Below are 17,334 nucleotides of genomic sequence, written 5' to 3'. Positions count from 1 at the left end.
TCAGAAAAACCTGAATTCTGAATATTTTTGTTTCCTACTTCTTCATTTATCATTTTAATTATGATGATGCTCTGACAACAATAAGGAGGGCTGAGCCATGTTGGCTGACCAGAGCACATATGCTCAACCACAAGGCTGTATTGCATATTATATACTTTGAAAATGTCACTTAGGGGTGCCTGGGTGGCTCAGTTAGTTAAGCAGCCAAGTCTTGATTTCAGCTCAGGTCATATAGAGTACGAGTTGATTATCCACTCATTCACTGATGGAATCAATATTCTTTTTCTGCTAAAATTAACCACTATTGGTGTTTCTTGTTTGCAAGCAAGAACCCAGAGTGAAACATGCTGGAATGTAACCAATCGTCAGGAAAACACTCGATCCCAGAATTGGAACACCATGAAGATTTTCTCCAATGAATATCTTCTTTCTCTATATTTATTTCTTCAACCCTTCTCTGCCTCTCAGTCCGTCAGATGGCAGTGGGCAGGCAGAAGATGGTTGGATCTATACATTCCAGCCAAGCCACATAATGAGATGGACTGGCTCTCCTTCAATCCTAGTTCCAAATACCCTGGTCCAATCAGCTATGGTGAAGGAAAGGGCATATGGACCAAAAATGGCGTCTGGGGCCCCACAGTTACTACTATTTGGATTAGGAGCTTCTGTCCAGGAAAAAAGGTAAAACAATGTAAGTTGGATTGAAATCCCAAAGGTATCTGCCCCCGAGGCCTGGAGTTTGCAAATGACAGCATGCTGAGTTCTCCTGGAGACAACATCCCTTAGAATCAGGCTATCCTTTATCCATGATGCCATGATGGATTATGCTCAGCTCTGTATTGTGCTCTCAACATTCCCATCTGCAAAATGGAGAAGATCAGGCATCACTCATCTTCTCTGAAGATAAGTAGGCCTAAGAAAACCAGAGTTATATGGAAACGAAAGAATAGCCCAGGGTCTTAAAAGAGGAAGTAAGAAGGACAGGGATTTAATAACTGAATTTTCACACATAAATGTGCACAGGCCCAGATCACTCAGGTCCAGGAGAATTTTGTCTGGGACTTGTCTCCATCAAGCTGGCATCATTTCTAGTATCTTCCATGTTCTGTCTCAAGGGTTACCAATAAAACCTTAGATAGTATTCTTTGTCATTACTGTTTCGTCCAAAGGGCCAAAAGTTGGCAAGACAATCATTCTTTTCTCCTCTCTAATGAGGCTCTCAGGGAATCTGGTCCCAGTGGATGTGAAGCTCCTGTAAATGCTTGCTCTGTGATTGCCCCAAACATCTTTCCCAAACAGAGGACTAAGACCATGAACCCCCTGCTCTTCAGTCACTCAGTACCTACCTCTGTTTGCAAGACATTCCAATCCCTACAATGAAGAGAGGTGTTGACCAGTTATGCAGAGGTGAATAACACATGGTAGAAATAGCCCCAAACTCCCTCAGGTAAGATGACAGCAGTAGAGACATTGGTTTCTATCAAGATATATATATCTATATATATATCTATCTATATCTATCTATATATCTATATATCTATATATCTATATCTATATCTATATCTATATCTATATCTATATCTATATCTATATATTTTTAGAAACTTCCTCTGCTCTATCTTCCAAATAGAGGAAGTTAATGCCAGGAGTGGCATCGTATGTTACTTAGGAAAAACCCAGTAATAATCCGTTTTTTCTCTCATCTCTTTATGAACCATATAGGAGTTGAGTGGGTCAGGGGGAGAACTAGGAAATGTAAGCAGAGACACATAGAGTCAGGTATGTGGATATCTGTCTCTTTTTAAGTGTTAATGTTTCTGTTTCTTTTTATGTTTATTTATTTTTGAGAGAGAGAGAGAGAGAGAGAGAAAGAGAGAGAGACAGAGAGAATGCCCAAGACAGGGACAGACAGAGAGGGAGACACAGAATCCACAGCAGGCTCCAGGTTCTGAGCTCTCAGCACAGAGTCTAAGTCAGGACTCAAACTCAGGAGCTGTGAGATCATGACCTGACCCAGAGTGGGACGCTTAACTGACTGAGCCACCCAGGCACTCCTACTGTGTGTTTCTCAGTACAAAGTAAGGATTAGTGAATCCAGTAGGAAAAACATCAGAACTCTGTTCGGAAGTTGGGAGTATGGGTTGGACGGGCACATCCTCTTAGCGATTCTATGAACTGATTTGCAAATGTGATCGTGCCTGGAGTCTGATTTGTTAACGATCCCTGTATAGGTATCTGATTTCACTGCTGTCTATTTATCTGAGTCCAGCCCCATGAGAGGAGCAAACCAGTCGAGTGTCTCCGAGTTCCTCCTCCTCGGGCTCTCCAGGCAGCCCCAGCAGCAGCAGGCCCTCTTTGCGCTCTTCCTGAGCATGTACCTGGCCACGGTCCTGGGAAACCTGCTCATCCTCCTGGCCATCTGCGTGGACCCCCGCCTGCACATCCCCATGTACTTCCTCCTCAGCCACCTGTCCTTTGTGGACATCTGCTTCTCCACCACCACCGTCCCCAAGATGCTGGCCAACCACATCCTTGGGACTCAGGCCATCTCCTTCTCTGGGTGTCTCACACAGATGTATTTTCTCTTTGAGCTTGCCGACATGGACAATTTCCTCCTGGCTGTGATGGCCTATGACCGCTTTGTTGCCATATGTCACCCCTTACACTACTCGACAAAGATGACCCAGCAGCTCTGTGCCCTGCTGGTTGCTGGGTCATGGGTCATTGCCAACCTGAATGCTCTACTGCATACCCTGCTGATGGCTCGACTCTCGTTCTGTGCAGACAATGCCATCCCCCACTTCTTCTGTGATGTGACTCCCCTCCTGAAACTGTCCTGCTCTGACACCCACCTCAATGAGGTGATGATTCTGACTGAGGGTTCTCTGATCATGATCTCTCCATTTATTTGCATCCTGGCTTCGTATGTCCATATTACCTGCGCTGTCCTAAGAGTCCCATCCATGAAAGGAAGATGGAAAGCCTTCTCGACCTGTGGCTCGCACCTGGCCGTGGTTTCCCTCTTCTATGGCACCATCATTGCTGTGTATTTCAACCCTCTGTCCTCACACTCTTCTGAGAAGGACACAGCAGCTACTGTGATGTATACCGTGGTGACCCCCATGCTGAACCCCTTCATCTACAGCCTGAGGAACAGGGACTTGAAGGGGGCCCTACGAAAAATGGTGGACAGGAAGATATGCTCTTAGTGATGACAGTAGAATGGACCTATCATTCCCAACATTTTAATCTTTGCCAATTCACTGAATGTAGTAATCAAAGTGTTTGCAAGGAACTTAGAATACTCTCAGTACACAGTTATGAATGAACTCAGACTTAAGTACAACCCTGTTCCTTTAAATAGGTAATTTTATTTGTTTCTAATTATTGTATTTCATATTGCTTTGCCTAAGGACAAGTTTTTCATTTCTGGGTGATCACGCTAAAAAGTTACATGTAATAATTTTTTCCCCACTTCCTTTTTTGGAAATGCTCTCAGAATAAGGCAGTGTTTTTTCAATCTTGGATACATGATAGTATCACTTGGGGAGCTTTGACAGCGTATATACAGATGTTGGACCCAACTTTGACCAATTAAATCTTATTTTCTGGAGTGGGATCCAGGAATTGGTATTTTTTTCCCCTTTAATGTCTGCAGGAGGTTCTAGTGTAATTTTCTGAGTTGACCATCATGCTGCTTTGGAGTTACTGGATGATTGCTCATTATCAAGAGTGAGCCTTGGCGCATCTCAGTCGGTTCAGCATCCGACTTCAGCTGGGGTCATGATCTCCACAGTTCATGGGTTGGAGCCCCATTGTTGGGTTCTCTGCTGATGGCTCAGAACCTGAAGTCTGCTTGGGATTCTGTGTGCCCCTCTCTGTCTGCCCCTCCCCCTGCTTGTGCTTCCTCTCTCTCTCTCTCTGTCTCAAAAATAGAAATAAACATTTAAAAAAAAGAGTGAGCCTAGAAACCCCAAAAGGAAATCTGATGTCTACTGAGGGTAATAACAATAGAGGTGAAAACCACTCACTGAGGTTCTCTCTGGGCTCAAGTGTTCCTGTGCTGAGACAGCCCGTCCTTTGGCTCAAGGTACATTTCTTAGCGTCACATAGAATCCAAAGAACACTTCATAATTTTTAGTGCTCTCACTAGTCCGTTTAGTCTGCTCTAACAAAAATACCACACACTGGGGTAGCTTAAACGACAAACTTTTATTTCTTAAAGATCGAGGTGTCAGCAGATTTCGTGTCTGATGAAAGCCGGCTTCCTGGTGTTTCTTTCTATGTCCTCATGTGGTGGAAGGGGTGAGGGAGCTTTCTGGGGTCTGTTTTATGAAGGCACTCATCCCTTCATGAAGGCTCTGCAGCTCATGACCTAGTCAACTCCCAAAGGTCCCACCTCCAAATACTACACATTGGGGGGTTAGGTTTCAACATATTAATTTGGCGGGGAGGGGGGGGGCAGAAACAATCTGTGTCAGTGTCTCATCACCCAATTTGATTGCCTTGCCTTATGGGAGTATATTTAGCATAAGATGTTCCTTTGATTTTGGAGAAAGAGATTAACATTTGCTATGTCATCTGTTGAGGGCGCCTAGTCCTTCTATCCGAGGGCCAAACCTTCCCTGAACCTTCAAGATCCAAGTCGCTATTTCCCCTAGGAAGCCTTTGATGATTCCTCTAGGCTCAGATTCTCATTCTCTCTCCTGAGTTCCCACAGGAAACTCCTCTTTGACTTATTATGTACGTGATTCTGTGTCATCTGTTTATTGCTGCTTCCTCTCCGCTTTTCCTCTTTGCCCTTAGGGCCCTCTAAAAATTGTGGATGTTCAGGGATCACATACAGAAACTATTCACCTTGGGCACCATCAAAATCTTGGCTCCTGACCCATATTACACAAGCAAACCTTTAACATTGAATAGGTCAACAAAAAGCATGTGCCTTCTGAGAACCCAACCTGAGACATCTTTTAATAATTGTAGCAGAATGACAACAAAGGAAAAGAACAGATCTACCCTGTTGTGTAACAAAAGGTTAAGCACTAGGGTCTAGTCCATTTGCCACATTAGTAACCATTTATTGAAACATTCAGTATTTTTTAATTTGAAGATATAATTTTGCAAAATACAGTGTTGCTATTGAGTCATTTTGCTTGATTTTTCTGTGCATGTGGCCTTGTTTAGCATTTGTTTCTTTTTAAAACTCACTACCCCATTAGCTCCTTAAAACGCTTGTTTTTGTGTCTTTTTGCCCCCTTTGCTTTGCCACCTCCTCCTTTTCTACCATCTCATAAGCATTTGTTTTCCTCTTGGGTTTTATACTTGGATTTCTTTTCACTCTATACTCTGTCCCTGGGAAATTACATCTACTTTGTGTCTAACCACCTCTATGTTCTGGTGACTTCCGAACCCATATCGGTCTGACCTCCCCTTGACCTGTGTATCCAGTGTCCAACCTGGATGTCTTCACATCCCACATTTCCTAAGTGGAACCTGTCAAGTTTCCACTGCCACCATGGGGCACCACATGTGGTTTCCACACCATGATCCATCCCACCAAGCACAGACACATTTCTCTCCTGCCTGCACTGCCTATCTCACTGAATGGTTCCCAATTAATGTTGCAATCCTCCTATGCTTTCCATAATCCCACAGGTCCAATCAATCACTAAGTCCTCTGCATTCTACCTCCCTATCATTCCTCGATGTTATTTCCTACCATAGTGTCCCACAGTCGGCAAAAGAGATGTTCAGGCCCTAACTCCCAGTACCTATGAATATGACCTTATTTTGAAGTAGGGTATTGACAGATGTAATCAAGTTAAGATTTGTTCAGACAGAATTGGTGTAGGCCATGCGGCAATGACTTGGTGTCTTCCTAAGAAGAGAGAAAGTTGGACATAGCCACCCACAGAGAGAACACATGTGAAGACACTTAGACACAAAGACCCTCGGGGATGGGAAAAGTCTTCACCCTTTGCCACGTGAAGACTGGCAATCATTGGAGTGGTACATCTACAAGCATCACTAAGGATTGTTGACCCTAGGCAATCCTAAGTGATGGGACACTAAGGGTTGATGGCAGCCACTGAAGCTTGAAAAGGTGCATGGAACACGTTCTCTCTCAGAGTCTCCAGAACAAACCAGCCTTGCCAACACTTTAATTTTGGACATCTAGCCTCCAGAACTGTGAGAGAATAAATTTCTGTACTAATTAATGGTACTCTGCTATGGCAGGCCTAGAAAACCAATACACCACAATCGAACTGCTTGCCTTATTCTTCCTATAGGACCTGTACAACCTTCTACTGCAGATGTCTGCATTCTTCTGGGGTCTTCCACCATGAATATATATGGTCCTTGAATTAAGAAATGGTTCATTATTCACATTTATACACAGTGTTAGGTCCTGGGTCTGGTACATATAAAGTGCATGTTTCATGAATAATGAGTAGCAAAAGTCAGTACCCTCGGGGAATTACTTTGTGTTTTTCTTCCTATTCTCCCTGCCCTAATTAGGCTGTTGGCTGTGAGTGCAGGGACCAGGTTTTTCAAAGGTATCTGCAATGTGGGAGTTGCTCAGTAATTATTTACCCAAATAAATGATTATATGAATGAATTACTATGGGGAGGTTACTGTAGAGGATGATGAAAAAGTTTTCTAAAGGAGTTGATGGGCTTGGCTCAGCTCTCTGCCACATCACATCAGACCTTAATGAAGCCTGATATGCATGTTTTAATGTATTTCAATGGTTAATGGTTTAAAGGTGTTAATGGTTAATTGTTTACATTTAAAGTGGTTGAAAAAATATTGAAAAAGTTAAAAGTAGGTATATTAATTTTTTTAATATTTGAGAGAGAGAGAGAGAGAGAGAGTGTGTGTGCACACATGCACAAAAGTGGGGAAGGGGTGGGGAGAGAGAGAGGGAGACATAGGATGTGAAGTGGGCTCCATGTTGGGACACCTGGGTGGCTCAGTCAGTTAAGAGTGTGACTTGGCACAGGTCATGATCTCACAGTTTGTGAGTTCGAGCCCCACTTCAGGCTCTGAGCTGTCAGTACAGCTCAGAGCACAGCTCAGAGCCTGGAGCCTTCTTTGGATTCTGTCTCTCTCTCTCTCTCTCTCAAAAATAAATAGACATTAAAAAAAATTTTTTTTACTACTAACTGAGCCAGCCAGGTGCCCCTAAACTCACATTATTTTAACCACAATATTTTATTACACCCAAACCAATATCTTTTACAATTTTACTTGTGTAAGGACAGAGTCCTTTCTTGACCAAACTCTAGTCAGACTTCTCCCTCTCCTTGACTGTGCTCAACTTTGACCTAGAAGACTTGAACAAACACTAACACAGCATCTAACATCTCAAGGCCACATTCCTAGTATCACCCTAGGTACCCTTACTGCCTGCCTCAGAAAAACCAAGGCTGCCATAAGAATGAACTAGTTCCAGAAACACCTGAAGATAGCCGCTTGGATTTCACAAGGACCAACCCCGTTACCCAGCTTTTTGTAATTTTTCATTTCCTTGACTGCTCAAGCTCCCTCCATTCCCTCTCCCTACTTCCCCATTCTCCCTTTAAAATGTCCAATCACCTCTGCAGAGAATGGAATGGAGCTCAGCTCCTTCTCCTACCGTCAGTATTTACTGGATAAAATCGTTTTTCACAGCTTTAATGCCTGGCTGTGTTAATCTTTGACACTAACTTAGTAGAGGTAAACTCATCAGTAAAGCTTTCAAAACCTTTGCCTATCTCTGTTTCAACTGAGAGAAATGCCCTATTTGATAATTTCTCTTGACTAAGTGAAGGTCTTAGATTAACTGCCAGCTTACTGGCAGATACTGATCGTACCTTTAAAATTCTGATACTTTGCTAAACGATTAACTTTGCTTGGAAAAAAAAACAACAACACTGCATTGGTGAATTATTTACTTTGATTACTAAACTTTTTGGGTCCCTTTACATTTTGCACTTCCGCCTCCCAATCCTGGGTGTCTGGAGACTCAGGCGCGCCAAAAGCACCTCCCTAGGCCATGCGCAGGCGCAGCGCGGGAGAGGCGGACCAGGCGGTATCACTTCCCGGAAGCGCTGTACACGCCCTCAAACGGATGCGATCAGAGGATGCGTCGCTCCCGCCCCCCGGGCTCTTGCCCAATTAGACAGGAGGGGCGGAGCCTCCGCTCTGCGCAGCCTCCGCTCTGTGCAGTCTCCGAGGGGAGGTGCGGCGTAGTCTTTCTCCGAAGTGCAGCGGGCTGGCAAGTCCAGCGTGGAGTGGGGGCTGTGCGTTGCCGTAAGTGGCTCTGACCCTTTTACCCGGAAATGGCGTGAAGAGGCACTCTGCGGTTGGTGCCTACCAAACCTGGGCAACTGGCGGGTTCCATGAGCCTTCCTCAGCCCACCTGCGCCAGTCCTTTAGGGCTGTGCGGGATCGTCTGCCCTTCCCAGTTGGGATGGGCTACAGGTGTTCACGACTCCTGTCTCCTACTTCCACAGGCTGGGACTGTGGGAGGTCAAGGTCTGACTTCGATTTTGAATATCCTTTCAAAAGGCAAGGTTGGCTGAGGAGCCAGCGGCGCACGAACGGGTGCAGGTGGCTCGGGTCCTTCTCAGAGTAAGGGCACCTCTTTCTTCGAGGACCAGGCAGAGCCTGGGTGATGGCTAGAAATGCATAATCTCAGGCTGCATCCCATACTTCCTGAATCAGAATCTTCACGTTAACGACATGCCTAGGTGGTTTTTGTGCACGTTACTGTTTGAGAATTGCTGCTTTAAGCTTCGCGTGATTTCTGGTGTAGAAGGCAATGTTGATGAATGCGTTTGGTTCTGGAGACGGTGGCCTATACTGCAGACCTAAAGGAGAGGTTAAGGTGTGAGTCTTGTGCGTCAGACTTAGGATCTTTATGCATTCCAGGTCACTTGAGTCACCTTGTCACTTAAGGTGGTATAATGAAAGTGCTATGATACAAGTAGATAAGCTATGTGAGCATAGGTATCAGGGAGTGTACAGAAGCAATCAGGAAAGGGAAACTAATATACGCAATGAGGCATTAGTCAACCTGAGGTTTAAAGACGGATGGGATGTGTATTAGGAATGAATCTATTCCACCTGCTTAGCGTCCCACAAACATAGTTTCTAGGCAAGGAATTCACTTAATAATAAAAGGAATGTGGTCACCAGTTGCCAAGATGGCCCCCAGTGATCCTGGTGTGTAGTCCCTTCCCACATTGACTTAGGATGACTTTGTGTCCTTTTTTTTTTAACGTTTATTTATTTTTTAGTGGGAGCGGGGAAAGGGCAGAGAAGGAGGGAGACCAGAGAATCCGAAGCGGGCGGGTTCCGCGCTGACAGCGGTGAGCCCAAAGTGGGGCTCAAACTCAGGAACCGTGAGATCATGACCTGAGGCCAAGAAGGATGCTCAACCGACTGAGCCGCCCAGGTGCCCCTGACTTTGTGTCTTAACCCATTTTGGCTGCTATTACAAAGTACCCTAGACTGGGTAGTTTATAAACAACAGAAATGTTTTTTTCACAGTTCTGGAGGCTGGGAAATCCAGGATCCAGGTGATGGTGCATTGGTGTCTGATGAGAGCCCACTTCCTGTTTATAGATGGCTTTTCTTTTCAGTGTAACCTCACACAGTGGAAGGGACAAGGGAGCTTTCTCGGACCTACTTTTATAAGGGCACTAATACTCTTAGTGAGGGTTCTGCCCTCATGACTGGATCACCTCCCAAAGGCCCTGCCTCCTAAGGACCCTGCCATCACCTTGGGGCTAGGATTTCAGCCTATGAACTTGCTGGGGACATAACCATTCTCTCCTTAGCACCGTGCAAACAGCAGAATGTTGTGGAAATGATGATGTGTGATGGTAGGAGCTCCATCATAAAAGATACTGTGATTTCCATGTTGCTCTCTCGAATCTCTTGTTCTGTGGGAAGCCGATTAACTCTGTTGCAAGGACATATGAAGTTGTCTCTATGGAGAAGTTCATGTGAGGGACTGAGTTTCCTGCCAAAAGTAGCATGAGGGCACCGCCTTGGAGGACCATCCTGCGGCCACAGTCAAGCATTCAGATGACTGAGTCCCTACGGACAACTTAACTGCAGTCTCATGACAAGTCCTGGTCGAGAACAACCATTCATCTAAACCATTAACAGGTTCCTGACCCATAGGAATTGTGTAAGGTAAATGTTTACTGTTTTAAGTTGCTAAGTTGTTTCTTGACAATAGATAACTAATAGAAAGGATAAGGCTGGGGCCCATGTGATTCAATGGTATTTACTTGTGCACCATCACCAGGAGCAATTGACCTTATGGAATAGAGAAATGGTCTTTTAAAGACTCACTTTGGGCACCAGTTGAGGTTAGGGTGCTGTTTTTCAGTATACAGTGTAAGTTTCATACCAGTGGACAATATCTGCTGAACTTTCTACCAACCAGGAATTTATGGGGCAAGGAAACAAGAGGTAGGAGGAGTAGACTCGCACCTCTTGTCGTAATACCTGATGATCTCCTTGCACAATTTTGCTTCTTATCCCAGCAACACTGGGCTCTGAAGAGACTTCTTGCCGGCCAATTTGGACTCATTTTGCTGCTGGATAAACTGACCAAAAAAGAGATTCTAATATTGTTATGCATTTGACGATGACTAGAAAATAGTTTTGCTGCTACATGATGGTAGCAGAGAGGAATATGGATGGAAAGATCTCCTGGAGAGGATTCTGGAATTGCCATGACCTGTGATGGCAGCTAATGAAAGACTAAGATAATCTTATATGGGCAAGGTCATAAAGAGGTCAACTCTCTCTGACATCAAAGTTTGGGTGACTATATCAGATTTTATTTTATATTTATTTATTTTTATTTTTTAATATTATTTATTATTATAATTTTTTTTACTATATCAGATTTTCGAAACTTGAACAGCCAAGATGCTGGCTAAAGACAAAGGGAACGTGAATTAAATTGTGGATAAGGAAAATTACTAATATCAACTAAGGATTCATGGCTACCTGTGGAAATGAACACTACAACTTCCAGTCATATTTTCTTCCTTCCCGTGTTGTGTTTTCGTCTATGTATTTTCGCCAGCTAGCTTTCTTCTTCTTTTCTCTGCCTTCGTTCCTCTCTTTTACGTACACGTAGCATATGTAGTTACTGGTTGGCTTTCAAGTTTGATTCAGAAGTAATAGAATGTCACGCTGGGAACATGGTTGGAGTAGCAGAGATCCCGTTATGGGCCTGGATACAGTAACTGATGGGCTTGAGTTGTTTCCACACTGTGAGCAGTATAGTTGCATTATGTTTAGGCCAGATAGTTTCTCTTCTACTGAAGCATGAATTGGTAAGAGGGATATGTGTTAATGTTGTGTGCAACTGGAGGGGTGAATTCTAGAGGGCATTTATCCTGCTTTTTGGCTTCCCAGCTTCTGTGACATTTCTCAAGCTTAGGTAATTTCTCACTTCATAATTCTGCTTGAGAAAAAGCCAGCTTCTTCCTACGTAACAGGACACCCTGAATAACTCATTTCCCAGCTGCTCTTGCGGCTAAGACGTGGGCATATGACTGCCCATCAGGTATCCTGACCCTGCCTCTGACAGGAAGAAGGGGAGACCAGGAGGACCTCTTCCAGCAGTGGCAGTCGTTGCCGGAAGTGGATTCCCAAGTGCTGCTGGTGGCATCCCATGTCCAGTGATAGCGGTGTCAGAGCCGTGAACTGTAACATTCCGGCTTGGCGTCAGCAGAAACACCTGTGCTAATCAAACCAGTTCTGTGGTGTGATTTGGGCCATTATAGTTGGTGTGTGACCTTCTGGGCCCGGTTCTCCACCTGCTCAGTGTTTTTGAAGGATATCCATTCAAGAAATCCTTTTCTGATTACCTCAGTGAGACTTGATTTTTGTCATTCGCAACTAAGAACTGTGAGTGAGGCTACGATGTAGCCAATCATCAGAAAAGGTCTTGAACTCTGAGCTGGATAGCCATGTCTCCAGCTCATCTCTACTTTTCTCTGTGTTTGCATTCTTTGCCCTTCTCTATAGACTTTGCTTCTGCATCTGTGAGGCAGCCAGGAAAGAGTTGCAAGCTTCTAGATTTACATATTTAGGCCAAGTCCTCCCTCCCCTAGCTACTTCTGGAAGAAAGAAAGAGGGGGGGGGGGAGGAAAGAAGAAGGAAAGGGGGCAGAGAGAAAAAGTAAAGGAAGGGAAGAAAGGAGGAAGGGATGGAGGGAGGGACAGAGGGAAGGAAGGAGAGAAAAGAGAAAAGGAAAAAGAAGGAAACACTGAGAATTACCCACAGGTCCTCGGCCTCAGTTCCAGGTTCCCTAAGCCAGTCACGAATCATCACTGGACAGGACGTGTTGGAGTGTAAACCGGGCTGCCGGATTCCACACCCCTGTGATGCTCGGATTAGGGGACCGTTTTCAGAAAAGGGAGATCCGTTGTGAGCTGGGAAGACACTGTGAAAACATCTACTCCAGGAGCCTGGGGTTTCTCAGTCATGGTGTGCTCTGCCATCTCTGATTGATCTGTTACCCACCCCACCCCCCCCAGTTACAAACAGGTTATCCTTTACACCAAATGCTTTAAAGGACTTAGTACAACTCCGTAATGCCACCCTGAACCCCTTCCCAGCATCCCCATCTGTAAGTGACGAGACATGAAAGAAAAAAAGGGGTTCACTCAGGTAACACTGCAATAACCCTAGTTTCTGACCTAAGAAAATAAGAAAAATCTTTTAACCAATAAGATTTTCACATCCACAGGCATAATCCCAGATCAGCAAGGTGATGCAATTTGAGGTCTCAGGGAATTTTCTCTGAGACTTATCTCTGCCCAGATTGTTTTGTCTCCCAAGTTCTGACCCAGGGGTTAAATCCGTATACTTTGTCATCACTGTTGGGTCCACAGGGACCAGGAAATAGGTGGGACAATTAATTTCTGCTTGTCTCTAACGAGGCTCTCAGGGAATCTGGTCCCAATGGCCATGGAAGCCACTGTAAATACCTGTTTCTAGATCCTCCCCAACATCCTTCTCTACACAGAGGGCTCAGACCGTGAACCTCCGCTTCTCACTTGCTCGGGATCTACCAATATTTCCACTACTTTCCAATCCTTATATTAAAGAGGAGCATTGGTTGGTTCCTCAAAGGTAAAGAACCCTTGATAACAACAGTACAAACTTCTTCCAGGTAGGATTATAACAGATTATATATACATATACACATATACGTGTGTATGTGTGTGTGTATTTTTTCCACTAATGCGAAGAGCTTTCTTTATCACACCTTCCAGATCCAATGGGGTGCCTGGGTGACTTAGTAGGTTAAGCATCTGATTCTTGGTTTCAGCTCAGGTCATGATCTCACGTTTTGTGAGTTCTAGCCCTGCATCGGGCCCTGCACTGACAATGCAGAGCCTACTTGGGATTCTCTCACTCCCTCTCTCTCTCTGCTCCTTTCCCACTTGCTCTCTCTGTCTCTCTTGAAGTAGATAAACTTAAAAAAAAAAAAAAAAACAACCCAGATCCAAGGAGTAATAGAAAGAGTCCTGAATCCATCAGCTGGAGCTTGAGATAAACCCAGTAATGATCAACTGTTTCACTTATCTTTGTGAGCTGCTAAGAAGTGGGAGAAAGCCTGGCAATGTTAGAAGAAACATTACATAATGGCAGAGAAGGGCTGTGTTTGTGCCTGTTTGTTGTTTTTATATTTGATACAATTTTAAAGATTAGTGCAATGGGACCAGCATCATCTAGTACTGGGAGTTGGAAGCTCAGGGTGTAGAGACCAGGGGTGGATCCCGACTGAGCAATTCTAATGCAGGTTTCGTTAACGTGACCATGTGGCTGGATGGAGCTTAGATTGATGTTTCCAAACCCAGAACTTCTAGGTTTCTGAGCTCTGCCTCTCTTCTCTGCATCTGAGTCCAGCCCCATGAGAGGAGCAAACCAGTCGAGTGTCTCCGAGTTCCTCCTCCTCGGGCTCTCCAGGCAGCCCCAGCAGCAGCAGCAGGCCCTCTTTGCGCTCTTTCTGAGCATGTACCTGGCCACGGTCCTGGGAAACCTGCTCATCCTCCTGGCCATCAGCGTGGATCCCCACCTGCACATCCCCATGTACTTCCTCCTCAGCCACCTGTCCTTTGTGGACATCTGCTTCTCCACGACCACCGTCCCCAAGATGCTGGCCAACCACATCCTTGGGACTCAGACCATCTCTTTCTCTGGGTGTCTCACACAGATGTATTTTGTGTTCATGTTCATGGACATGGACAATTTCCTCCTGGCTGTGATGGCCTATGACCGCTTTGTTGCCATATGTCACCCCTTACACTACTCGACAAAGATGACCCACCAGCTCTGTGCCCTGCTGGTTGCTGGGTCATGGGTCATTGCCAACCTGGATGTCCTACTGCATACCCTGCTGATGGCTCGACTCTCGTTCTGTGCAGACAATGCCATCCCCCACTTCTTCTGTGATGTGACTCCCCTCCTGAAACTGTCCTGCTCTGACACCCGTCTCAATGAGATGATGGTTCTTATCGAAGCAGGGTTGATCATGATCTCTCCATTTATTTGCATCCTGGCTTCGTATGTGCATATTACCTGCGCTGTCCTGAGAGTCCCGTCCACGAAGGGAAGATGGAAAGCCTTCTCGACCTGTGGCTCGCACCTGGCCGTGGTTTCCCTCTTCTATGGCACCATCATTGCTGTGTATTTCAACCCTTTAGCCTCACACTCAGCTGAGGCAGATATAGCATCTGCTGTGATGTTCACGGTGGTGACTCCCATGCTGAACCCCTTCATCTACAGCCTGAGGAACAAGGACATAAAAGGGGCTCTTGGAAAAGTGGTTGCTCTGAATATTTTTCTACCTGGTAATCAAATGGGCTAAGAAAATCAGGCAGGGAACTAGTTTCTAAGAAGACCACATTTGCTTTTTCTATTGTGCAAAGCTCAGCATTTGTCAAGTGTGAGAGAATCATCTAGTGTCTGTCTTGGGAGACTAGATTTGATACAGCCTCTTCAGCTAAGGATGGAAAGCAAGATCCTTTTACCAAATAACTTACTGCACCTGTTAGTGCCCTGCAGCCCAAACCCACTAGCAACACATGTCTTGTTGAATGAGTGTGGTTTATTAGGCTCAGAGGGGAGAATGCATACCATCGGGAGTTGTGAGGCATCTTAGCAGGAAGGTGTTAGACAGGATTTACAAAAGGCTTGTTGTCTGAGGTGAATTTAGTGAGGATTTAAGGAAATGGGTCTGTGCTCTGGATTTCACACTGTCACATGGTAGGGATGATTCTGATGGAGTATCTTAAAATATTTTATCCAGGAGGGAAGACTAGACTAAGGCAAGACTGTGATTGGCAGAGAAGTAGCATTAATTCGTATCAGCCAACATAGGGGGAGTTTGGTCATTTTTGGGGCTTGGACAGTGTTCGGACATGATTACAGAGTGGTCTCTCTTTGTCTTGCTCCATGATGGTCAGTCACAGAGCGGCCCTGTGTGGTACTGTGGTTGTGTTCATCCTGAGAACATGGCATCGATCTGTGAGTGTCAGGCCATCTCCTGGGTGTCAGGACTGGTTTGTCTTTCTCACAACAGAGACGCAGAGATAAGAGTACATCTTACGGGAAGCTCAGACCGGTGGGGGTAGGAAAGGGAAGGGTTCATTTGGGGCTCCAAGAAGCCCTAATTCTGCCACGAATTCGAGCTAATTATTTGTTATTTTCTTATCTGAGCTTTCTGGGTCACACAGCATTACAGCAGGAATAAGTGTGAGATACACAAGAATATCTTCAAAAATCTCCACTGTGTCAATGAACTGCATCTTTTTTCCACACTGCCTTCAGTTTATGTCAATGCGCTGAGATATTTTACATAGTTACTAATTTGTATCCTGATTTCCCACTATAATTTTATAATAAAGCTTTTCAAAATTGCTGTATAGTCTCCACAATTTTATTTTGCTATACTGATATATTTCCATCAAGTTGTTCTAGCAAAATATGCTGACTAGTAATTCTGTTTCTAAAATAAAACGTAAGGGAAGTTTACTATAAAATTATAACTCAATTTATTTTGAAAGTGATTGCAGAACATAACCTGACCAATATTGAAACTGGTCAAAACATCACTGAAAAGGATGCTCTGGATTTTGAGGAATGAAGAGGAAAATAGGGTGTAGTTTCCTTTAATTTCAGAGAGAGAGGCAAAATGACATCTTGCATAAACACTGACAGAACTCAGAATCAGGGGGTATTTCTGAGTTTATCATGTAATTTTTTTTTTTTTTAATTTTTTTTTAAAGTTTATTTATTTTTGAGACAGAGAGAGACAGAGCATGAATGGGGGAGGGTCACAGAGAGAGGGAGACACAGAATCCGAAACAGGCTCCAGGCTCCGAGCTGTCTGCATAGAGCCCGACGCAGGGCTCGAACCCACGGACCGTGAGATCATGACCTGAGCCGAAGTCGGACGCTTAACCGACCGAGCCACCCAGGCGCCCCTATCATGTAATTTTTATATTGACATATTTGCGTCTCCATATGTTTGCCAAATGGAATATATGGTAACATTTTCAATTTTTAGTCTACATATCCAGGAATTCTTCATAATAAGATGGAAAGTACCTGTTCCTTGAAATTTTGAAGGAATCCCCCAGCTTTTGTTTCATGTATTTTGGTGGCCTGTAGTTAGATGCATATATGTTTATAATTTTTATTTATTCCTGTTTCATCCTTTTATCCTTTTTGTCCTTGCCTAGAAATAAAATTTACGGGCATAGAGTTGTTCATATGGTTGACTTTAAACATAAAACTGTCAGTTATCTTACCAGCAAAAATGGGTTTATCTGGAACTAGGAGAGAATTGCAATTAGTGACGAGCATGCAATGACGAAACCACAGGCATTCCCAGAAGACAAAGAGGACTGCTCTTGTATAGAGAAAGATGGGGAGTTGGGAGGGGCCGTCATAAGCAAAAAGTCCATTGGAGTAAATGGCGTTCTGAAGTGTCGTGCTTCCTTATTGGCTGAGTTGTGATTGTCACTGGCTTGGTTCTTTCTAGGCAAGGACAAAACCTTTCTTTCTCCTGCCGCGGTAGGCGGTAGTATCTACTCATGAGGCCTGTCTTCCTGTTGGGTCTACGGTTGATGGCCAACGGCAGCTTGTGAGAGCTTGTCATTCTCATACAGTGGGGAGGTTAAGCCTCCCTACTCCGTTCAGAGTGAAGTTTCCTTTTATCAATTTTCACAATGATATTCCTTTAGGGCCCTTTTCATGTCCAAAGGATCCACAGCGATGACCTCTTTCTCATTTCTCACAGT

General features: G+C 44.5%; 2 protein-coding genes across 2 annotated transcripts; both read left to right on the top strand.

Annotated features, from left to right (window-relative positions):
- The first annotated feature begins 2,150 nt into the window (after positions 1-2,150).
- Positions 2,151-3,634, top strand: LOC107178956 (olfactory receptor 1F1-like). The gene has a single exon (XM_015535714.2). It carries the CDS (start codon positions 2,274-2,276, stop codon positions 3,207-3,209), a length of 936 nt encoding a protein of 311 aa, XP_015391200.2. The 5' UTR covers positions 2,151-2,273; the 3' UTR covers positions 3,210-3,634.
- Positions 3,635-8,219: 4,585 nt separating this feature from the next.
- Positions 8,220-15,950, top strand: LOC102951605 (olfactory receptor 1F1-like). The gene is made up of 3 exons (XM_042972244.1): positions 8,220-8,296; positions 9,539-10,189; positions 13,937-15,950. Exon 3 carries the CDS (start codon positions 13,941-13,943, stop codon positions 14,895-14,897), a length of 957 nt encoding a protein of 318 aa, XP_042828178.1. The 5' UTR covers positions 8,220-8,296; positions 9,539-10,189; positions 13,937-13,940; the 3' UTR covers positions 14,898-15,950.
- The last annotated feature ends 1,384 nt before the right edge of the window (positions 15,951-17,334 follow it).

This window comes from Panthera tigris, chromosome E3, assembly GCF_018350195.1.
Source record: "Panthera tigris isolate Pti1 chromosome E3, P.tigris_Pti1_mat1.1, whole genome shotgun sequence".
NCBI lineage: Eukaryota > Metazoa > Chordata > Mammalia > Carnivora > Felidae > Panthera > Panthera tigris.
Note: the sequence above shows the minus strand (reverse complement) of the source record. Positions and strands in the feature narration are given on the sequence as shown.